Genomic DNA, 24,921 nt, shown 5'->3' on the forward strand with positions numbered 1-24,921 from the left:
TTGCTGTTGTTTTTAAAAAATAAAAATGAAGCCCATGTACTATTTCAATCAGAAGGAGTTTAAAATGTTTAAAACACACACACACCTTTTGATCAACATACACTTTTACTTTTGGGGGGATTGAGGGAAGGTATTATTATTTTTGGGTTTTTCATTTAGCCTTTTGGTAAAAGTAAAACTGAGTTTTTCAGCATATCCTAAAATAGAAACACCAGTTCAGATCGAACTGCAAATTAAAGTTTGCTAAAGGAGACTGAGATATTTAAAAAGAATGATCCTAAGATGGTAATGATCTTTAAGGTACATAAAACTTTTTTACAGTATCTCACACAGCGGTGCCCCTGAAGCTTTGCTCATGGAGGGTGCTCTAGGATCAGGCTCTTTCTGGGTAATATTTGTAGACAGTTCATTGACCTCCCCAATAAAGTGATCTGTAATAGTTTTTTCTCTTTTTTACTTTGATCATTTATGGTGGAAAAAATAGAGAAGCTAAAGGGATTTTCTTACTGACCTTTCAACCAACAGTCAGTGACTACAATAGTTACTATAGTTTGTGTTACAGAAAAAAGTAGTGATGTGTTACAATAAATTAGAAATCTGAATACATTTTGTGTCAATAATAAATTCATACTTTTTAATATAAAATGCTTATTTTCTTCAGTGTTTCTCCTGAGCTCAGAATAGATGTAATTTAGAGCTAAATATGATCAAAACTTTTTTTGTGTTTCTGGTGTTTAAAGACAAGAAACACAAAATCTCCTCAAAGTTCAAGATGACATGGCAAGTGTGACTCATTACTGTTTAAGTTTATTTTACTCCTGTGTCCGCCCCAAATGACCTCTGCACACATTCATGGATTTGGCGCAGAGTAGAGGGACTTTGGGCTCTTTTCAGAAGAGACAGCTCATTCGGCTCCCAAATGGCTCTTATTATCATCTGCAGTCTCATATTTTACCATAACTTGGCAAATATGAATGTTTTGCATGATAAATCATTTTGCAGTCAATGTTTCCTATACAAGAAGCCTAGGCTTATACTTCCTTAATTGTTCTGTTATGAAAGCACACATTCATACTTTGTATATTTTAAGTAAGTTGTGCTGATTTGGCGTTTTTATACAGGGCTGCATTATTAATGACGTTCCGGTGGCAGCGTAGCGTTACCTGGGCGTGTGGTTGTTCGACGCCGCCGGTAGGTTTAAACATTAGTCTCTTAATCAGAATGAATTGTATGTTTTTTATATTGTTTTTATCTGGTAGGTTTGCACCAGATCTGCTACACCAAGGTTGATCTCAGAGTGCTGGTTAATACGATGCAGGTATGCAGTGTTTTTTAATGTGTTTTAAATTAACTTGATTAAAATTATTTAATAAGTATTTAGTAATTTTTGTGTGTTTGTTTTTACAGTGTTGGCACTGCTTCCTGCTGTCCTTTTAGAGTTTGGTTTTCTGTTAGTCCGCCCAGTTAGGATTGTTTGTTTCTTCTATACTTGTGAGGTCAGGCTAACAACTTTTCATTTATTTTGTTTGTTTTGTCCTCCGTTTGTTTCTGGGTCACTTCCCTGAATATCTATATCCTGTGTCACTGTTAATCTGAAATAGTTGAGACCTGATCCTGTTGGTGTGATCTCGGTTTGAATTGCATGTGATCATGTTTGCAGTGAATCCAGTGCATCTTAGGTTTGCAATGAACATTGTTGTGGTTTATGCGGGTTTGTCCGCCTGAAGTGGTTAAGTTCGGGTCGAACATTATCGGCGGATAAAGTTAACGGGGAATCCCTTTTATGTGTGTACCAATAAATGTTGTTAATAATTAACTTCGTTCTGGTTGTTTATTGCCCTTCGGCTTGACTGAACTATAACAAAAGCAAGAAGTGAATTCAACTCAAATAGCCACTTGATGTGTCGCAGGTTTCTGGCTTACGCAGTTCCAGAAATACCAAAAGTCAAAAATGCAGTTCTTTGTTGCTTTCTTCCATATTCAGGCAAACAAGTTACAGGATTCTGCTGCTTCTCCTGCTCTGATTACTGTCTGACGGCTTGATTGATTCACTCACTGACTGACTGTAGACTGACTGTAGACTGACTGTAGACTGGTAAAAACAATAAAAACATGTGACCACCCACGTCCATAATGAGCAGTTTCTTCTTCTATTCTATTATAGCGGATCGCAAGCAACTTTAAGGTGCATACCGCCACCTACTGTACACAAGTGTGTAGCAACATTACTTTACATCTATCAAATTCTATTTTTTAATGTTGTATTCTGAAGATAAATAAATAATGCTTTCCTTAATTTGTAAATATCCATTATGTTTCCTTCATTTCCCAATATTCCTTTAAGACTCCATTCTTGACCTGTCCTTCCAACCATTCTTCTCAATTTCTCCCTTTCAGGTTCATGTGTCTTACAGTTCATCAATACATGTTCTACATTTTCTTTCTCTCCACATCTTTCACATTTATCATTATTTTTCCTTCCTATTAAATATAAAATGTCATTTAAATAGTTATGACCTACCCTTAATCTAATATTATTATTTCTTCCCTACTGTTTCTGTCAATAATATTTCTAATTAATACTGACTTTTGTATTTCATATAATCTTCTTCCTTTCTTATCTTCATTTCACCTTTTTTACCATTTTTCCATTTCTTTACTCTTAATAAGTGTAAGTTCCCTTCCCCTTTCCCAAAAGGAATTGTAATCGTTATTATCTATCTAAAGCCCTTTTAGCTAATTTATCTGCCTTTTCATTGCCTTTAACACCTTCATGTGCTGGCACTCAACAGAACCAAATATCAATGCCACCCCTATATAATCTAAATAGACTGTGCTGACTTTATAATACTAAATCTTTCCTATTATTTCCTTCTCCCTGAATACTTTCTAAAACTGCTTTGGAATCTGTGCACACCACCACCCTGTCTGGTCAAACCTCCTCCACCCACTGTAAGCTTAGTATAACTGCCACCATTTCTGCTGTGAAAACAGATAGTTGATCTGAAATTCTTTTAGTAATATATTTTTTAAACTCTGGTATATTTATTCCTATTCCCACACATCCTTTTAGATTCTTAGAACCATCTGAATATATTTTAAGGTAATTATAATACGAGTTTCTTAAATATACGTATATCAGTCTTTATCCCTATTTCATTTAAATTCCACTCATTTTTCATTTTAAGAAGTCTCATATCTACATTTACCTCAGGAAATAGCCATGGAGGAATAACAATTATTGCATTAAACTGAGCTATTTTCTTATCTTCTAATCTATACATTTTAATCAGTTTGCTTACAATCCATCCAAATCCATTACTCTGGAACTTTGAATATTCCCAACAATTATGTAAAATTGTTGAAGTTACATTTTCTTCCTTACTACTCTTAATTTTCATCCAATATACTAGAGTTAATGTTATTCTTATTTCCAGTGGAGTTTCTCCAGTCTCTATTAAAAGAGCATTAATAAGTGATGTCTGTCTACAGTACAGACCAAAAGTTTGGACACACCTTCTCATTGAATTCAATGAGAAAGTGTGTCCAAACTTTTGGTCTGTACTGTACGTAAAGCCCTACTCTTTAATCTATTTATCTTATGTAGTGTTGTAGCTGTTGCTCCATATATAAAACTGCCATAATCTGTTATTGATCTCATAAGAGCCCTATATATGTTTAATAATGACTGTCTATCTGCACCCCAGTTATTTCCAGCCACAGCCTTTAGTAGATTTATAACTTTCTTACATTTAGTTTCCAAGTTATCTATATGTGTTTTCCATGTATAAGAATTATCCAACCTAGATATTTAAATTCTGCTACCCTTTCTAAAGGCCGTCCATATAATGTTATTGTTCCTACATCAATATTGGTAACAATCATAAAACAAGACTTGCTTGCTGATCATTTAAAGCCCCATTCATAAGACCATTTTTCTACTTTATTAATTGCTTTCTTAATATTTCCTACATGTTTTATATTCTTTCCCCTCATCCATATGGCCCCATCATATGCATATAGTGCAGATTTTATACATTTATCAGTATCAGAAAAAATATCATTAATCATGATATTAAATCAAATTGGGCTAATTGCACTACCTTGAGGTATTCCATTTTCCACATTAAATTCTTTTGAATAATCATTCCCAAGCTTCACTCTTATTTTTCTGTCCAGCAAAAAAATTGCTATCCATTTATACATCGTCCCACCTATTCCCATCTGATTAATTTTTATAAGTAGCCCTTCTCTCCATAATGAATCATATGCTTTTTCTATGTCAAAAAATACTACAATCGTTATTTCCTTCATTTTTAAAGCTTTCCCTATGTCATTTTACTGACTCTAGTTAGAACATCCATTGTTGATCTCCCTGTTCTAAAGCCACACTGATATCCATTAATTAATTTCTTATGCTCAAGAACAAATCCTAATCTGTTGACCATTATTTTCTCCGTCCATTTACTTAAATGAGAAGTTAAAGCTATTGGTCTATAGTTATTTGGACTGATAGGATCTTTCCCTGATTTATTAAACCATAGTATTGTTGCCCTTTTCCAGCTATTTGGTATTAAACCTTCTTTCCATATTTTATTAAACAATTTTAATATTAATTTCAAAGTTACTTCCAGAATCTGTCGAAACATAGCATAGCATAATTGATCCTCCCTTGGAGCTGAATATTCTGTCCCTTTCAATACTGTCTTAAGTTCTTTCATGGTTATATTCATGTCTAATGTTGACATATATTTTTATGATTTCCAAGTTTTTGAATCATCTGCCGTCTATGAATGTCTGTAAGATGTTCACCACTATGAACTGCAGCATAGTGGTCACCTAATAAATCTGCCTTATCTTTATGTAAAACTAATATCCCCTGACCTCTAACTAAGGATGGTATTTTAATATCATTCCTTTTCCCAGACATTTTCCTAAACATTGACCAAACATTCTGTAATTTTATTTCTGAATCTATTGAGAAACAATATTCTCTCCATGTTTTCTTTTTTGCTTCCTTAATAGTTTTTCAAGCCTTTGCTCTTTTCCTTTAATATTCAATAAGGTTTTCAGATGTAAAATGTTTCTGTAATATTTTAAATGCCTTGTTACGAACTTTAACTGCTCTACTACATTCATCATTCCACCAAGGAACTACTTTTTTCTTACCTTTTACTTTTATTTTTGATATGCAAGAATTTGCAGCATTTAAATATGGTCTGTTATTTGACTTGTACATTCTTCAATGTTGCCTTTTAATGTAACCAAATGACTGGTTTTCTCACAATTTATTTTAAATTTATGCCAATTAGTTTTATTGAAGCACCATCTTGTTAATATGAAATCATCTTGCCTGTTTATATTGTCATTAATTATTGTACTCACTGGTAAGTGATCACTCCCTAAGTAGACTCCCAGTTAACATCCCATTCACATGAACTAACAAGATAACCAGATATTAATGTAATATCAAGACATGAAACTGTACATTTACTCTTGTAACTTTTCCATTATTGAGACAAACTTATGACCTTTCACTCATTATTTCTTCAACTATGTTACCATCATGATTTGTCTTCCTGCTTCCCCAAAGACTATTGTGGGCATTAAAATCACCACACCATAATTCTCTTCTATGTAGTTTCCCTGCTATTTCTTTAAACATTTCACTATCAATATTTTTACATGGATTATAATCATTTTAATATTTCCATATTTTCTTAAATTAAAATATTTCTATAATAACACATTCTAATTCTTTATTCATTAGGTTTTTCTTATAAGCTATTCCATCTTTAATTAAAGTGGCACATTACGTCTATCCTTTCTTTCTATGCTTTATCCAGGAATTTTAAAATCTAGGTTAGGTTTTAACTATGTTTCTTGAACACATTATTTCTAATTCATAAACAAACTTTTAAAATTCTTGTCCATTGGCTATTAAACTTCTGGCATTCCATTGAAGAATATGTAGAACCATTAGAAAAGCTTGGATCCTAATCCTGAACATTTTCTGTTGTTTCACTCAAAATGATATGAATCTGTTCTGCTTGGATTTCTTTCATATCTAAAAACCTTCCAGCTGATGTTACAATTGCTTTTATTTTATCACTTTTCGTCTTCATTTGTACTGCAACATTAATAATATGGCACATATATGCTACAAAGTTTTCTTTTTTCACCACCGTTGTATTTTCATCCACTCTACATTTATGTAAACATGCATTTTGCATATTTGTTGTTGGTACCAAGATTTGTCTCTGATAATTCTGCCCTTGATTTGTATTCCAAGCTGTGTTTCTTTGACTTGTTTCTCCCAACCTCATTCCTCTTGCACTATCTTTCCTTACTCTTTTTAAAGCTTCAGCATATGAAACTCTTTCTGTTATTTTGATTCTTTGGGCTTCTCTGGCTTCCCTTTGTACTTTACATCCACCATATGCTGCTCTGTGTTCTCCTCCACAGTTACATTTGATTTGAGCATCTTTATCACATTTTCCAAATTCATGTGGACCTCCACATCTTGCACACCTAACTTTTCCTTTACATTCCGTTGCAATGTGTCCCATTCTTTGGAAAGTAAAACATCTCAGGAGTTTCGGGATGTAATCTCTAACTCTGTAATTTATGTATCCCAGCTGGACATTTTCTGGCATAATATTTTCAAATTGTAGAATCACTGCCATAGAGTCTTTAAGTTCTCCATCTCTTTTATTTTTAATCCTGGTGGCATCTGTCATTTTCCCTCCTTTGATTTCTTTTCTCACATCCTCCATTGTCATTTCAAGTGGAACTCCTTAAATTACTCCTCTCAGCCTTGCTAAAGATCCTGGAATATATGTTTTAATTCTTTCCCCATCAGGGTTTTCATTTTGATTATCTTCTGTTGTTGAGATTCACTGAAAGCATGTATTAGCACTCTTCTGTTATTCATGATTCTAGCCGTTTTAATTTTCCCTATTTCTTCCTCTATTGCTTTGGTCAGTTTTATTGGGTGAATATATCCCCCATCTTGCTTGAATTCCACCATTACTTTGAATTCTACTTCTATGTTAAAGTCATCCTGTTCTCATGAACTCGCCCGTTGGTTTGTTTTTGTCCTTTTGCTAACTTCTGCTCTAGCCTCACTTTCTTCCGACCAACTTCTCGTCCTTTCTTGTCTCTTCCTAATTGCTCTCTTCATTCTTGCTGATCTTGATATCATCCATTCCATCTCATTTCCACTATTTCCTCCTGATGTAGAAGCCATGTTGCTACAGTCAATGTACAGTTTATGCGATCCACCAAATCAAATCCTACTGCCTTCGTTTGTTTGGTACATTCTCTCACTTCTTCTTCCACCTTCCGTCTCTCACACTTCCATAATGAGCTGCCTAAACCTGCCTATTTATACTGTGAAACATCCACGTCCCAAACTGAAAGTAACTAATTAAGTGAATTGCTAGCCAAAAAGCTTATTCTAAATAACTAAACTTGAACAAAAATTCTAATTCTAAATCAACCAGAAAATAAGCAAATAAAAATAAACTAAATAATCTAAATTCTAAGATTTAACTGTAAATAGAGAAATAGCTCCTACATTAAACATATTTTAAATACTGTATACCGTATTTTTCCGAAATATATTTTTAGTATGTTATCAAGTAAATATACTTACTAAGATTATATTAAAAATGTGAAATAAATATACTTTTAGAAACTTTTGTACTCTTGTTAAAAATGTATTTTTTGTACACTATCTAAAAGTATATTTTTTGTAAAATATACTTTAAAATTTTTCCAGATAAAAAGGCTCTGGTGTGAGTGATTCATCTTCAAACAAAAACAGACGTTACTGAAAGACCTGCAAGAAAATTTTGTCTATTATAGGAAGCAACAACCTGATAAACCAAGAAATGTTCAAATTTGTCATTTTTACTCGCATAATATTGCCTTAAAAGTAGAGAGGGCCTTGATGATAAGTAGTTTTGGTAAATTCAAGCTGGTGACATCATACTCCGAGTTAGACGACAACACAACTAGACAAGAACCGGATGGAAGTGAAATATGTGTCACCAAAGGAGCCCGAAGGGACGAAGGCTGCTAACGTGTTGCTAGTTGGTGGTAAGTTTGCTTCAAAATGCTAATTATCTCCGATTAATTATAAATAGTGCAGTACATACACTGTAAAAAAGTCTGTAAAATAAACAGTAAAAATCTGTGAAATCATGACAGAAAAATTTTGTAAAGAAAAACACAATGATATTTTGTTCATTTAACAGTATGATGTTGTATAATGTAGAACTGAAAATTATTGTAAATTTTAAAATAGAAAATTGCAAATAATACTCTATTTTGTTGTGGAAAACACACATTTTGTATGTTTAATGGAAAAAGTTGTATCCTTCACAACATTTTTACATTTCAGCAGTGAAAAACTAACATTTACATTCTGTGATTATTAAATCCAAATGAATTGGAAGCTAGCTTACCATTTTTTTTGCTAGGGAGAAGTAAGTTTGGGCTTCCCTCTTTAAGCTGTTGCCCCAACTCCAGATAAGTGGAAGATGGATGGACAATGAAATAAATGAATAAATTAATAGATTTGGAAATTAATGTGGAATTACATAATTATGATTCCACATTGTTTACTTCCAATTTTGTTTACTAGTTATCTATTTATATTCACTTGTGTTTTCCCACTTCTTTAGATTGTCATTTCCTCTTTAATTCATTTACTTATTCTTTGTCAATTTTGATTGGATCATTTCTTCATATTTCACGACTAACGTGGAGGAAACACCTGAATCAACAAGGAAGTCATGTACTTGCTTATACATGTATTTTATTTTTATTTATTTATTTTTGCTAACACTGGAGTTTTTACCTTCACCGTTGCCATTATAAGCTCAAAGTTTGGCTACTGCAAGAAAGACGGAGATCACCGCTTTGTGCTCAACTTCTCCCATTCGCTGGACAGCGCGGTCTGTTCTGCTCTCTAATTGGTCCGCTTACCTGGCGCCTGAAAGCTGTTTTGAACAAGTTCGTACAACGGTTCTCATCTCAGAAGAAGCTGAATTGTGCTCAAACCTGACAAAGAAAAGAACTCTGTTTGGACCTTGTCAGCTTTCAGCAAATGTAAGTTAAGCTTTATTTTCTTCAAACGTAAAAGGCACGGTAATTTGTGTTTCTGGGGAGATTAAATTTTGTTTTTAAGGCGTCATATTGCTTCTCTGAACAATATACAGTCGAATCATTTTTTGTTACACCTGCAACACGTGTAACTTGTTGGGTAGGTTGAAATTGTTTAAACATGATTACATGTACGTTTTGCTGTAAAACACTAGAATTAGGCCTGTCAAACGATAAATCGATTAATCGTACGATAAATTAAAACTATCGACGTCATTTCAATTATCGGCATTATCGTCTCTTTCGGCCTTTTTCTCTTTCTGTTAATGACAGAAAGATGAAAAAAGGCTCAACTCCGGTGCTCTCCACTGACCCTCCCTTCCTCATTTCCTTAGTGTAAAGCCCAGCGCTCACTACACGATCTTAGAGCTGTCGGCCGATTGTCGGTCCATTTCCAAAACCTGACAGACCACACATTAGCCGACAGAAATCCTAGGTATAACGGTTTGATCGGGTTCGTTCCTGCCATGTGGTGTCCAACAATGGGCACAAAATAATGGCTGCAAGTTCAGTGAACTAATTTTAAAACCAGGCATTAATCAATGCTTTACTACAATCTACCTGCAATGCATGTGGCTAGTGTCAGCGTAAAGTCCTGACTGAATGAAAATCATTAGAACCTATTTAGGTCACGTTAACGAAGAACAGCTGAAAAGTTACCGGGTTTATCAACTGCGGTAGCAATTTCGCTCCAACTCCTCCTCTTGTCATTTCTATATTCTTTGCATGTTGAATAAACATTAATGTTGTTTCCACGTCGGCTGGACTTCGGGTTGCGCCGTATCAGCTGTTTGGGATTCCCCGACGTAATTTCCCCTCAGAAAACACTGAGGAGAATCCGCGCTTTCTGATTGGCTACCTGTCACATTCAACAGGCTGCCTTAAGGTCCCAGTGGGGAAAACCTCTGATTTAGATCGGAGCGGCAACGACGATCTACCGTAACACACCACACAATCTTAGAAAGACCAACGTTCTAAGATTGTCATAAGGGGAAAAATAGGAGCAAAAATCATGTAGTGTGAACTATTGCATCAGGTAGTTGATGTGCCCGTCTTCTCTATTTAAATCTAATTATTACTGAAGGGCAACATAATATACAGACTTCATAATCTGCACTCTTTTGGTTGAATGCAGTATTTATTTCCACTTTGGCTTTATGTTGTTTAGTTTTTATCAAGTACATTTTTTGTTAATGGAGACTGAGAATCCATTTTGTTTTTGGTTGTTTTGTTTATTTTGTTTATCAGTTCCAGTGTTAAATATTCTTTTGAAAATAAAGTGTATCTATCTTTGGCAGGAAATCACATGCATTATTACGTCATTTCCATTAAATCAGTGTAAAAAGGTCTTCAGACAATATTATTGTTTATCGCAATAATTTTTTGAGACAATTAATCGCTCAGCAAAATTTGCTATCGTGACAGGCCTAACTAGAATCATTGAGGGGCTATGTGTTGCATTGCAGAGTGCACAGAAACGAGCCCAGTTGTGTATTCAAATGCCTCAGCACAGAATGTAAGCGGACATTTTGTACATATGCAGCGTTTAAAACTCATTTTTACCGAGTACACAACGTGGCTTCACAACCCGAATCAGCCAAAGCCATTGTTGCTAAATTGAAATGCACCATTTCATTGTGTGGGCACCGAAGCCAAACTGTGAAAGAAGTCGTTGCTCATTTAAAGGAGCATATAATGGAGGGGCGGCCTGTAGCATGTCCAGTAAAAGCCTGCAAAAAAGTTTTCAACGTCAAATCATCATTCACAGCTCATATGTCCCGTAAGCATAGAGATTTTTCTGTGGATAACATTGATGTTTTGTACAAGGAAACTACAAGTAAGATCGTTAGTCTGTCAGAAAACGATGGGCCTTCTGAGAGCTTTAATGATGCTCTGACTAATGAAAGTCACGAATTATCTCCAAATTTCAACAAGGATTATCTCAGAAACTTGTGTCTTTTCTACCTGAAACTTCAAGGACAGCTGCATCTTCCAACTTCCACAATACAGAACATCGTTGAAGAGATGCAAAATGTGCATGAGCTGGGAATGGACTACACTTTGACTAAAGTAAAGTCACTTTTAAAAGATGACATGTGTCTTGCAGATGATGCTGTTGCTAAAATCTGTGATTGTGTAAGAGATTCAGATTTATTTTCTGTTTGTCATCATGGGCCACTGACATATTCAAGAACTCAGACTTTAAAAAAATGTTAAAATACACAGAACCAAAGCAAATATCTTTAGGAAGTGATGAAAACATGACCCAGAGATTTTCTTACTACATACCCATTAAACAGACACTAAGTGCACTTTTAGAATCAGATTTATGGAAGAATTCAGTGTTGGAACAGTCCAATGACTCACACCCGGATGTTTTAAGTGATGGCCAAAACTTCAAGTGCAACCAGTTCTTCATTGAAAATCCTGGGTGCCTGAAGCTTATTCTCTACCAAGATTCCTTTGAAATTGTTAACCCCCTTGGTTCAGCAAAGAAGAAACACAAAGTTGTCGCTATTTATCTATCTGTGGCTAACTTACCTGCTCATGTGCGGTCAAGCACTGATCACATGTCTCTAGTTTCATTGTGTTCCGAGAACGATTTAAAACAGTTTGGAACTGCAAAGGTTTGCTCTGAACTTCTCATGGATTTGAGAGATTTAGAGGAACATGGCATTATTGCAGGTGAAGAAACAGTCAAAGGGGCACTGTTCTGTATTGCTGGTGACAATTTAGGATCACACATCATTGGTGGGTTTACTGAAAACTTTAGTACTTCTCAGTACTTTTGTAGGTACTGTGAAATCACAAGAAAATACTTTCTTAATGATCCAAATGCTTGTGGTCCACAGCGAACCCCTGAAGCTTACAACTTGGCTGTCCATCATCGAGAGATTGGAAGCAATCAAGACATCAAAGGTGTCAAGGTAAACTCTGACTTCAACTCACTAAAGTCTTTTCATGTTTGCCAACCTGGTCTTCCACCTTGCTTAGGCCATGACTTATTTGAGGGTGTCGTATCCTATGATCTTGCACTATACTTGAAATATTTCGTTAAAACAAAGAAATGGTTTACATATTCCCAGTTCAACCGTAGAATCAAGCAATTCAAGTACAAAGGATCAGATGCTCTCACAAAGCCATGCCCTGTCAACTCTGAGGCAATCAGGCTTTCAGGTCAAGCTGTTCAAAACTGGAACTTGCTGAGATTGTTGCCAGTGATTATTGGTGACAAGATACAAAATCCACAAGATGATGTTTGGCAGATAACTCTTCAGCTCAAAGACATTGTGGATTTGATTTGTGCACAAAAGATTTCTTTGCCACAGGTTGCCTTTCTCGAAATAATAATCCAAGAATATTTGGAATCAAGAAAATCTTTATTTCCTGAAACTTCACTTAAACCAAAACATCATTTCTTGCGGCACTATCCAGCCCTAATTTTGAAATTTGGACCTTTGATTAGGTTGTGGACAATGCGTTTTGAGAGTAAACATGTCTTCTTTAAAAGATGTGCAAGGCATTTAAAAAATTTTAAAAACATATGCTTGACACTATCAGAAAGACACCAGATGTTTCAGGCTTACATCTCAGCTGGCCCTAGATGCAATCAGCTGCTGCTGGTCAAGGACAGTTGTGTTTTTTACTCAAGCCTCTACAGTGATGAAATAAAACATGCAGTAAAATACCTGGGATTTTCTGAAAAGACACAAGTATTTCCACAGAGATACAATATAAGGGAACAGTGTATAAAAAGGGGCATTTCTTGGTTTCAAAGAATGATGAGTATATGGAGTTTGGAGTGTTGGTTTTAATTCTGATTCAAAATGAAACTGATGTGTATTGTGTTATGGATGTACAAACAGCTGTCTATCATCCTGATTACCATCTGTATTCAGTGACAAAACAGACTTCAAGCACTTTGTGTATTAACATAAATGACTTGGTTGACTTTTACCCTTTGACCTCTTATCAGGTAAATGGACAACAAGTTGTTCCTCTGAAACACAGTGTGTTTTCAAAATAAAAATGTCTTTATATACCATGATGGAAAGTCCACTTAAAACAGATATGTTGATGTGTACAAAAATAATAAAGAAAAAACAGGGAAAGAAGTTTGACTAAAAATTTAAGGATGTACATGACTAAAAAGTGTGAATCAGGCACGATATTTTGTTTGACACTAAGTATGAGTCTCTTTAATTTGTACATAGTTGAATACATGTTATATTACGGTGATCTTGTTTTTTTTACCATTATTTTGTCTGATTTTATTCCAGAAATGGCTGAGCAAACATTTTTACGCAGCGCTATCAGTGAAGTGTTGCCCGATCTTGCAGAGACTTCAAAAGACATTCTCCAGGAGACTTTACAGTCAATTGGAGTAGAAACATATGATGACTTCCAGTTCATTGTTGAGGAAGACTTGCTGTCAGCATTAAGACCAATTCAAGCCAGAAAGGCACTTGCTGCTTGGAAATTCAGATGTAAGTAAAATTGTAGAAAAGCAAAAATCAACCGTTAAACACTGATATTCATATTCAGTTCTGATAACTTATTTGTTTTTTTTTTGTTTTTTTTTCAATTATTTTCTTATGCTTTTTGTACTTTTTACTTAATTTGTTATTTTTCATATAAATGTCATTGTTTTGTTGTATCAGGAGTCTAAATTTGTTTGTTCTTTCTCCTTAGGTCAATCCTGCTTCCATGCTAAACGATTCATGCTGAGTGTGGATCAACAGATTGGAAACAACAACATCTCCTGTTTTATTTCTGCCCTCTGCATGATGTTTGGGAGCTAATATTGTTTTAACATACATTATCCATCGGGGCTGGCGTCTACACTGGAGTTTCTGCAGAGGTATGAGTTGTTTTTTTTGTTTTTTTTAATTGTAGGGAGTTAAATTTGACTTTTGACAACTTTTATATCTTGAATAAAAATGTTTATTTCTTTGTGAAGCACATTTTGATGTAGTTTTCTGTTTGTCCTCTTTATCTTAAGGTGTTTCTTCTCAATCAACCCAGACAAGGGCAGTAAGGTGGAAGAAACCCATAAACCCAGACTGCGTGTGAACCCCCGTGTACTCAACTTGATCCAGGAACTTTCGGATCATGAGTGGCGTGATGTTTGAGAAAGGACTAAAGTCAGTGAGTTATCAAGACAGTGTTTAATCTTAACAGAGGTGAATAGATTTGTAAATATATGTTGCATCTCACACCGTGTCTGCTGAAGTTAAAAAAGTTGAAAAGACATATTTATATTTGTTCAGTGGCTGAATTTTGCTCAATGTCAGAAAGGACAAATGAGAATTTCGTTGAAAATATGTTTTCAATTAAAATGTTTATTTGTTTCTAAAAAAAAATGTGAATTATCATTATAGATACAGTTTATATTGGGCTTCCTTGTGTTTTAAATTTGCATTTAACTGGTAAATGTTTGTTGAAATTTGATGTTTATAGATATTTGAAAATAGAATTGTTTCTAAAAAAGAAAAACTTTTGAAGCAAACAAACATTATTATTAAAATGTATACTGGTAATAGAAATTTATTGTATGTTATAATCTTCAAGCCCCCCCTCCAAAAAAAATGGGGTGAAAGTTGGTTCTCATACTGTTTCTGATAAAGTTAAAAAGGTTGAAGAAATTTATATCTATTCAGCAGGTGCATTTGCTTCATGTGCTTCATGATGTTCAGAAAAGACAAATGAGAACTTCATTGAAAATAAATATTTCAAAGGCATGTAAGTATATGTTTATTTTTTTAAGATTATCATAGATACAATTTATATTGGGCTTCCTTGTGTTTTAAAGTTTCCTTTAAGTGGGAAATGTTTGTTGAAATTTGATGCTTATAGATATTTAAAAATATAATTATTAGTAAAAAGAAAAAAATTTAGAGCAAATTTCTGTTTTTCAGAAAGTATTAATAAAATGTTTTAAATTGACATTTTAACAGTTTTAATCTGTTATTTAAAGGTATTTTATCAGTAGGACTAAATGAAGTTTTTTTGTACAACAAACAAAAACTGGGTAAATCTTACTGGAAAAAAGTGTAAAATAACAGCATTATTATGATAATTCATCAGAAAAAGTTGGTTAAAATTACTTGATAAAACTGTTTTATTACAAAAATAACACTTTTCAAATCACAGTAAAATTTGTGCAAAACTATGTGAAAATCTGTTCATTTCACAATTTAACACTGTTGTAATTACTGTTTGGTCAGTAAAACAGTTTACATGTTCACTGTGTTTTCTACAGAATTATTCTGGCAACCACAGCTGCCAGTTTGTTTTTGTAAAAACAACAGAATTTTTTTTACAGTGTATATAAACAAATTTACGTTGGTTTCAGAAATATTTTATCAGTTTTATTGTGATTTTTAAAAAATAGTTATTATAACAATCATTCCACTTCATGTTATAACAGCATGGAGGCTGTTTGTTGCAACTTGATATAGTTTTCTTCATAAACTTTACCTGGTTTTAATTAAACTTAGTATGCCAAAGACACTTTGATATTGTGTGGCTGTTATAACTCGTTCATCATTGTTTTTATCTTCAACATATTTTTGCAGTTTAAATAAATAAAGATGAAAGAGGAAGTCGGTGAACAAGAACTAGAAAGCCTAAAGACTTTCCTGTCTCAGAAGAGGCTCTGGCTCCACCAGATCACCAACCAGTTCTGAGGATGTCACATACATAAGCGAATCCACAACGTCTTAAAATTGTAAGTCTTACTTTTTTCTTTGCCGTTTTTCTGTACTCTTTAAAATACAAGAACTTTCTCTGTTTAACTGCTCTACTGTTCTTTTTCGTAGGTTTCTGTAAAGCGCAGTGGTCCAGTGAATAGGAATTTTCTGTTGTTGATCCTCACTGTTCTTAGGACGGAGAAATGTCAGTTTGTCTGGAATAATACTGGAATACTGTGACATTGTATTAAAATAATACTCTATCCTTGGTGAAATATATTTCACATTTCCTCTAAAGTGTATCTATTGTTTTATTGTGCTGATTTTCATAAGCATGTTGTCTGTAAACTTTAAATGTATTGACAATTTGTACAATTCTGTGATAGCATATTGGCAATGTATTCTTGAAAAATGTGAGGAAGACTTTATTTGACAGGGTGTGCATAAGACTGACATGATACTGTCATAAACATAACACCTGTGAGGAACATACTAATAGGTGTTATGAAGTGTTATTCGGTAAATAATGACACTTCTAATGAGAAGTTGCTTTAAAAGTTGGATGACAGTGTTATGTCAGACCTATGCACACCTCATCAAACAAAGTGTGACCAAAATGGTAATATATTGAAAGCACAATGTAATTAGTTTCACCTGTAAAGTGTGTTGTAATTGATCCTGATGTGTTTGCAGTGCTGCAGTGTGTATGAAGCATGTAATGTACAAAGTGGCAAAGCAGAATAATAAAATACATTAAGTAACTAAAAAGTGTACTTCATCAGCAATTATAATAAAACAAAAGTGTAATTGTAGCATACTGTAATCACATTACTAATGCATAAAATATGTAATGCCGATATACTTAAAATACATTCTAAGTATATTTTAAATGTAATTGAATAACAAAAATAGTACACTCAAAATATACTAAACATGCATGTTTATATTACATAAAAAGCAATACACTTAAAGTACACTAAGTTTAACTTAAGTTGTCCAAAAACGTTTGTTGAAGTACACTTAGTACACTTTAAATTGTGCTTTAGTACAATTTAAATACTACTAAAATACACTAAGCCCAAAATTAGTTGTTCCAAAATGTCACACTTTAAGTTAACTAATTCTAAGTGAACTTGAAGTATACTCATGATTAATCTGACTTAAAGTATGCTATGTATGTATGTTAAAATTTAACATACTTAGTAGCCTATATTTATTTCTCACCAGGGTGAAGAACATTAATTCATTTATGTCAATAAAACTTTTTAGTCGCTGTTTTTCTCTGATTGAAATGTGCATATGTCCTCACGAAGCCTCTTGAAGTACCGACGGTTTCCAGCCAATTTGTGTTAAAAATATTTGAATGTACTGTAGATCCCTGACTGCTCAGAACATTTAAGTCAAAAAGTAAATGTCATTTACAGAAATATTCTAAGACAGTTAAATTCTGTAATATTTCTGCATTTGGGGAATCCAAATTATATAGTATTGTCCAAAACATTTACATGCATTAATGAAGTTCATCAATGATTTTCATTGGGAAACAGCAGCTGATGAGAAATATAATAACAATAGGTATTTGTGAATGACTTTCATCTCTATAACAACTAATTTTACTTGCTATCAAAGTTAACACAGCCTTGACTTATCAATAAAACATGTTTAATTTTATTGGTGAATTCTTAAACCTCCCATTTGTTTCAAAAAGCTGTACTAGGAAATGCATGTTTTCTATTTTTTGACAGAAAATAAACATTGGAAATTTAACTCATTAGGAAAGATCAGAAGAAATAAAATCTTGTCCAGTCATTTGTGTCTTAAACTAAATAAAGCAAGCCTAATTTGCTAAGTAAAGTCACTAAATTATGCCACATTTGCAGATTTAAAGGTCTATTTAATTCTCAGGAGCCTTTTTGATTGCTTATTAAAAATCTAAACCATAATTTTAATCTTTGTCTTAAGTTAAAAGAAGAGGAATTAAAGAACGGGTAGAAAGGAGAAAATAGTCAACAGTCTCATTCTTTGCGAGGTTCTGCTCTATCTTGGCCCAGTTTTCCTCAGTGCTATGAGAAAGAGAAGTTCATTTGTCAAGTGTGAATGCCTAAAAGTTTAGGTAAGTATTGTTGATATTGAAAAAATGATAAATCAAACTACAATCAGCTAATCAAAGCAGTACTGATCTGCAGCAGAAGTTCATTCTTGTCAGTAAAAGACACAATGGGGCTTTTCCAGTCAGCTTCATTTTGAACTTATTATCCTTCTTGCTCTGTGCATGATTTATGAATCCCATCTGTGTGGTAATCATGCTTTCATGATTGCTTTTTTTTCCCTCTGATTTTTCCTGGAATCAGAGGGAGAGAAAAGCAATTATAAATAAAAAATGAAAGTATATTATAAAAAAATTGTGTAAAAAGTATTTCAACCCTTTTTTAAGAAATTGCATGATTTGAGAAGTTCTTTAAGATCAGTGAAAAATAATATAGAAATTAATAACAATGAACATTTACTTTTCTTATTACTGTTTAGGCTAATTAGAAAAAAACTGACAGCCATAAAAAAATGCACTCCTCTCGTTCAGCCAGCAGGTGTCTCTCTTTTCCAGCTTTATTCTCATAGTTACTGTAGTTTGAAGTTGCCAAGTGTTCATTGTGAATCTCTGCTACACTGTGTGTCTACGAAGGTGAGTTTAGCTTCTCAAAGTTTCCGAAACTGATGAATAAAATTTTCTGTATTTAAATATTCTACTTGTTTTTAAGCTTTCTTGTAATTTCACTTTTGATAGAAAATAAATTATGAAACTGGACTAATTTTATTATTTTGCCAAGTGACAATGAAAAAGTTCACCAATAGTATCTACCTAAATCTTACTGCATGTTTCTTCTTTGTGAAAGGAGCGCCGTAAATCCCAGCCCAGTGTTGGACATAACAGAGAAAAATGTCCTCTGATAGTGGATGTTTCATTAGGAGAATAGAGCCTATAGACAAGCAATTATTTCTTGGACACATGTTCTGTGTTGCCTCAGTTGTGCCCTGAACATGGTGGGAGAACAAGTTGCCCATTCATGGCATGTGGCACTCAGGACCATCTCTGAATATGTGACTTGGCACGAAGACCAAACAGGTGAAACCGGTTTCATTTCTTATACTGTTATTCCTCATGGCCATCATTTCATTTATCAGTGAAAAATGATCATTTCATTTATCCAGTCTTTTTGTTTAGACTTGTAGAACCAAAAAATATTCTATAGTTCTTTGAGGGAAAAAGGGTCATATCTAATCAATCAATTTATTTCTAATATAAATGGGATGATGGTGATTTAAAAAAGTAAGAAAACAAATTAATTTATTTCCTTTTAACAGGTTGATGTTAAATTATGAAACAGTTATAATCAAAAACACTAAAACAGACATCTGAAATGGGAAATAGATAAAACAGGACAAAAGGTCCATTCAGCTGCTGGTTTGGTCCAGGAATTCTGTCGGTCAGACTTGCTTTCACACAGAGCTTTGAAGGGGTCAAAGCGCTGAGCAAAATTTGACCTCAAAATGTGGCCTTCTAGTTTTCCTGATAGGGAGGAGGGATAGTAGCAGACCGACTCACTGAGGACAATATGTCAGGACATGGATGTTTCATGTGCCCAGCCTGGTGACATAGGAAACACCTTGGTAGAGGTGCTTTTGTTGCTTCATAGGAGGGAACAGTGGTCAGGATCCGAACAGGACAGCTCCAACCACAATCAGAATGAATAACATGTGCAAGCACTGAACTTGGATTAGACTCAGGAAAACATTCAGAAACAGTTTCACTGACAAATATAATCCTTTAGATTAAAAAAAAAAAGAAAGAAAAACAACAAAGAAACGGTAGACGTTTAGCTCTGGGAAGTGTGCAGTCTACTGCACACTTCCCAGTAGACTGGGACTTCTAAGTCAGTGCATGAGTATGTGATGTCACTGAAGTGTTGTTTGAGAATAGCATAAATTGCTTCAGGCTGCTTTTCAACACTGAGCTGCATATGTCTATTTTCACTACAGCTCTGGCTCTTCCTCACCAGGCTGATCTGTAATATTAACATTCTTCTTTTTCAAATACATTGACATCAGCTTGACCCATTCAAGAACAGAGCATTTGTCAGTAACTTAAAATAGTTTTTTTTTTGGCATCACCATGGTGAGTTGTGTGAGGTCTATTGCAGTGCCACAAATTTAGTGCACATTGTATTCTCTGCACTGGTTAGTTTATCTGCCTGTAACCTTTCTGTGACTGAATTTTCTATCTTTCTACAGGGGAAGAGGTCTGAGGAGTTTGAACGCTGTGATCAACAAACAGATCAGCCCCACCCTCATGAATGTTACTAGGAATTTCCCTGCTATAACCTGGAGAAACCAAATAACTTAGGCGAGGCGGTGATGTTGTGGATTACGTTGTTCCTCTACCAAAACTCACCCTAGGACGTGTCATGCCTACTTAAATATTAATTTAGTAAAAAAAGATCAACTATATTCACAATGCAAAATAAAAAAATGCTGTCAAGAAAAAAAACTGTTAACAATAACTGATAAGACTTTTAAACATCACCTCCAAAAATAACACTCACTGTAAAATATGTACAAAAAACCTCACTTATATATATACTTATACTTATATATATATAAGTGAGGGTTTTTTCTGGAGCTAGTGGCTGCAGACTCTGTTGCTCTGTTGCTCTGCTTTGCTTCCCTCTGATCTGAAGGAGGTGCTTCTTCTCTTTTACTTTTGGATCAGAGACGCTTGGCCTAATTGGACATCGTCATTCTGGGTTTGAGAGTGTCACGAGCAGTGATTGGCCGTCCTGGATGTTGGCGATGCACTGGCGGATGGTGAGTGTGGAGATCTGCCGTGCAGACTTAAGAAAAGAATGGTGAAAATCCGTCAGTGTGTCAGAGCTGTGCGTAGCAAGCACAGTCAATCTTTGGGTCACTGACGCGCGCTGGACGTCTTTTAGGCAGGTTGAATATCCACGTTTTCACCATGTCTTTAAACAAAAATATAAATATCATGTTGTAATTCTCTCTGTTGACATATTTGGACACAGATGTATTTTTATAAGTGTAGGAAGAACACACTTTCATCAGAGGCATTGATGGAAGAACAGCGGGACCTAAACAGCCCGGACAGCAGCGAGGGAGAAAGCGGTTCCCCTCTGCAGGCCGGCCCACAGAACCACAGAACAACAAACTTCTTCATTGACAACATTTTACGGCCGGATTTCGGATGCAAGAGGGAATTCGATCTGAGTCCGAGAGAGAAGGCACAGAGCTCTGGTCTGGAGCGGCTTCACCCGGTTCTTGGTAGACCGTTTTCCAGGACACCGGGCCTGGACTCCAGCTGCAGCAGCGACAGCACCGTTTCTGGGGCCAGTACCACGAAGTGCAGCAGCGAGAGACTGACAGCCACCGCGGGCTCTGACGAGACCAGCGAAGGGTTAAAATACGAGGAGAAGGACGAGGAACATTCTGCCTCCTCGCTGGTGGTGATGAACGGGACCGGAACCGGGACCGGGACCCCCGCACCGGAGGGCCAGGCCCTGCTCTGGCCCGCTTGGGTCTACTGTACCCGGTACTCTGACAGGCCTTCTTCTGGTAAGACGATGGATTCACAAACAGATTCAAGCCGAACGGGTTCATTGATGTAAAATATGTTACAACAGGATATCGATTATAGATATTTAATTTTGATCAAACAAACCATATCCATTCGCACAGACTTTCCAAAAAATACATTAGATTTTTTAATATACATTTTCCCTGAAAGATCCAACTTTACAATAACCCTGCTTCACACAGTTCCATTTTATTTTACCTTTGTGTCCATAAAACAAAAATATATTTTTTATTATATTCTAAAATAAACTATTTTTGCTTATTTATACTCTAAAATTACAGCTCAGTTAGAATTTGGAAGAGACTTAAATAAAATAAAATAAATTAAGACGAAAAACAAGCTACAAAGTAACACTTTAATTACAGTAAATGTTCTTTAAAACAGCTTTTCGTCAAACCTGAATCTTCTGTTTGTTTTTGTCCAAGTGTTATATTGTGTTTTAAAAATCCGTTTGTCAGCGATTCCGCTGACAAACGGATTTTGTTTGTCAGCGTTTGTTTGTCATAAGATGACATTACACATTAAGATGTGTAATGTCATCTTATTTTAATTTTATTTTATTCGTTAGGAACAGACACAAAGTGAATAAATCAGCTTTCAACAACTTCCAATTTAGAAAACATGGAATGGATTCATGATCGTGTTCGGTTAAATTTATTAACTGAACTTCACCTAATTTGACCCTTAAATGTAATAATAATAATAATAATAATAATAATAATAATAATAATAATAATAATAATAATAATAATAATAATAATGCCGTGTATACGTGCAGAGGGTTTTTCTCAGTGTGGTTCGTGACTCAGGTGTCGATGCTGTTTCTGACTCACTGCCTGCTTTTCTTGCGTGTTTCCCTCAGTGTTGCTAATCTTGGGTCAGATGTGAAAACGAGTAACAACGACTAAAATAAAGCAAAAAAGAAAAAAGCCTAGTGCGACTGACAGCTAAAGTTTAAATGGTCAAACGGGTAGAAATGACTCAGTGGACATATTTCTTCCCTGAGTTTTGCAACCATAAAAATCTAAATGAATTGCTTTTTTATGCCGCTGGTCTTAGGACACACCTTTCAGATGAATCACTAAATTCAATAATAATAATAATAATAATAATAATAATAATAATAATAATAATAATAATAGTGTGATTATTTCATCCAGTAAGTTAGAGATTAATTATAGAATGAGCGGCATCTATTTAAACCCGTTTTATAACATTTAAAGAGATGAATGAGTTTGTTTTGTTTTGTTCCACCATCATATGTGTGACCTTTGAACTCGAGACAGAACCATGTTTAGTCCAAGGCCTCTATAGTTTTAGCTCCGATCCGCTTCGGGTTTCTAATGCGGTTCAGTTCTGTTCAGTTCTGAATGGGTTCAGTTCAGAGGTGCGTTCAATGCTGAAACTGAAAAACCTATTGAACGCAGAAGGTGCAAAAAGGTATTTTCTCTGATTCTTATGTGATTTGGATGCGCTGTATATTCATATTTTCGCTTTGCTGTCACTTGCTCTTACTGCAGGCCCAAGGACGCGGAAATTGAAAAAATGTAAAAGCTGCAAAGAAGACAAGCGGCCGCGCACGGCCTTCACTGCAGAGCAGCTCCAGAGGCTGAAGACCGAGTTCCAGGTGAGCCGCTACATCACGGAGCAGCGGCGGCTGTCTTTGGCCCGGGAGCTGAACATCAACGAGTCTCAGATCAAAATCTGGTTTCAGAACAAAAGGGCCAAGATTAAAAAGGCCAGTGGCTTTAAGAACGGGTTGGCGCTGCAGCTGATGGCCCAGGGACTCTACAACCATTCAACCACAACTACACAGCAGGACAAAGAGGACAGCGACTGAGAGCTGAGCTGGACCCGAACACCGCATCCCGGGTCGGTGGGAGGGTCCAAGTGTTGGCTGCAGAGTGAAACCAGCTACTCGTCCAGTTCAGTTACTTTTCTCAACTGGACCGATAAAGAGGAAACAAAAGACTACCAAAGATTTTCAACGGAAAGCTGAACGATCAATCAAAGTTGGATATTCAACTTCAGGTTCTGCCGAAACCAGGACAATAATACGACCACTAGTACTACTGCTAGTACTACCACTAGTACTACTACTGCTCCTCAAATTGTCCACCACGGAGCAACAACAGAGGATGTTTGGAAAATTTAGACTCACATTCCTTCAGCTAGGAGCCGCGGGTCTCCAGATGTGAAGTTTGTCTGCTGCGCTTCGCCACACAGTTCTGATTGTTGGTAAATGAAAAAACGTAAAGTTCTGATTAGCCCAACAAATTTCTTCCAAGTGTAAATGCAACGATGAACTGCTGAATAAATAAGCTAAAAGAACGTCATTAGTCCTGAGTTGTGTTGCTCTTCAATGCTACGAGACATTTCAGTTTTTGTAGGGCAGCAAGAGTCTCGATAAATACGGTCAAATGTTCCGTAAATGTTGTTCGTAAGCACAAATATTACGAATTAAATAAAAAATGTAGAAAATGTCATGTTTATACGGTTTGTAATTAAATATTTTTAATATTTTGTTTAAAAACGTTATGTTACAAGATAAGCGACGGTTATTGCTATAAACTATTTTGTGTATTCAGTTTAAGTGGAAGTTCGGATCAGTAAGACTGGTACTGAGAGAGAAGAGAGTCAGGAGGCAGAGGGAACGATCTCAGGCTGCACCTTTCAAAATAAACTCTTTTCTACCCCATCAAATATTCCCACATTGACCCCAATAACCCCAGCGGATGAAACTGAAATGCTGCTGTCCCTTTAGTGGCAGGCAGCGTGGGGTCTCGGATCATCGGTCCTGCTGAGTGGAACTGCGGGATTCTTGGTACAGAGGTGAACTCACACCGTGGAACTCGCCGCTGTCAGAGATGTTGAAGCTTTGCAGAGCATGAAATTGTCTCGTGTTACATTCAGCCATTTCATCAACAGTCATCCAAATTCAAGCCTGGAACACAAATATGCTGCAAGTTCAGGCCGATCTCTGGCTTTTCTGCCCGGAAAAGAAAAGAAAAGAAAAGCTTTTCTCACCTAACTGAATGTCATCAAATCGATTGTTCCCGTATTTATCTATCTCTGTTATTCTTGTTACGTATTTTTTGTTGGCTACAAGCAGCTGCAAAATACCATTGATATCTAATTAATTAATTAATGAGATTAATGCTTGAAAGTCTTTCATTTAAAATTGAAAACATTTTGTTTTGAACATCTAAAAAATACTTGTTTTAATGCAATCAAGTATTGATTTGAACATAGAGCAACTTTTCCATAGTAGACCGCGTGACAAAAAGTAAAAAAAATCTTTTTTATTATTCGACATCCTGTCAGTTAAACCAAAGAAAAAGGTTTAATGTGGAACTGATCCGATGGCCTGAGGGAACCGAGATGTGGGTTTTTCTTTTTACGTTACAGAAACTC

The 24,921-nt window shown here is 35.1% G+C and overlaps 2 protein-coding genes and 1 long non-coding RNA gene across 6 annotated transcripts in view; all 3 read left to right on the forward strand.

The window, feature by feature from the left end:
• Positions 1 to 14,515, forward strand: part of c7h2orf76 (chromosome 7 C2orf76 homolog) — a 61,005-nt gene extending 46,490 nt beyond the window's left edge. The window contains exons 6-9 of one of the 2 annotated variants that reach the window (XM_023336283.1): positions 12,024 to 12,098; positions 13,452 to 13,658; positions 13,864 to 14,032; positions 14,174 to 14,515. In XM_023336283.1, the coding sequence (XP_023192051.1) occupies positions 12,024 to 12,098; positions 13,452 to 13,461 (85 nt within the window). In that variant the 3' untranslated portion in view covers positions 13,462 to 13,658; positions 13,864 to 14,032; positions 14,174 to 14,515. Of the gene's footprint in view, positions 1 to 1,121; positions 1,192 to 1,259; positions 1,319 to 1,407; positions 1,879 to 12,023; positions 12,099 to 13,451; positions 13,659 to 13,863; positions 14,033 to 14,173 lie in introns of those variants that run through there. The other variant, XM_023336282.1, reaches the window with a different exon arrangement.
• Positions 14,516 to 14,736: 221 nt separating this feature from the next.
• Positions 14,737 to 16,739, forward strand: LOC111609207. Its single transcript, XR_002752983.1, has 3 exons — positions 14,737 to 14,913; positions 15,750 to 15,901; positions 15,993 to 16,739. It is a non-coding gene; the product is annotated as an uncharacterized LOC111609207 (long non-coding RNA).
• Positions 16,740 to 19,224: 2,485 nt separating this feature from the next.
• Positions 19,225 to 24,029, forward strand: LOC102232149 (homeobox protein engrailed-1-like). 3 transcript variants are annotated; one of them, XM_023336564.1, is made up of 3 exons: positions 19,225 to 20,723; positions 20,959 to 21,485; positions 23,025 to 24,029. In XM_023336564.1, exons 2-3 carry the CDS (start codon positions 20,987 to 20,989, stop codon positions 23,345 to 23,347), a joined length of 822 nt encoding a protein of 273 aa, XP_023192332.1. In that variant the 5' UTR covers positions 19,225 to 20,723; positions 20,959 to 20,986; the 3' UTR covers positions 23,348 to 24,029. The 3 variants fall into 3 exon arrangements, with proteins under 3 accessions (XP_023192332.1, XP_005813565.2, XP_023192333.1); XM_005813508.2 differs by having other exon boundaries at positions 23,028 to 24,029; XM_023336565.1 differs by lacking the exon at positions 19,225 to 20,723 and having other exon boundaries at positions 20,950 to 21,485.
• The last annotated feature ends 892 nt before the right edge of the window (positions 24,030 to 24,921 follow it).

Source organism: Xiphophorus maculatus, chromosome 7 (genome assembly GCF_002775205.1).
Source record: "Xiphophorus maculatus strain JP 163 A chromosome 7, X_maculatus-5.0-male, whole genome shotgun sequence".
Lineage (NCBI taxonomy): Eukaryota > Metazoa > Chordata > Actinopteri > Cyprinodontiformes > Poeciliidae > Xiphophorus > Xiphophorus maculatus.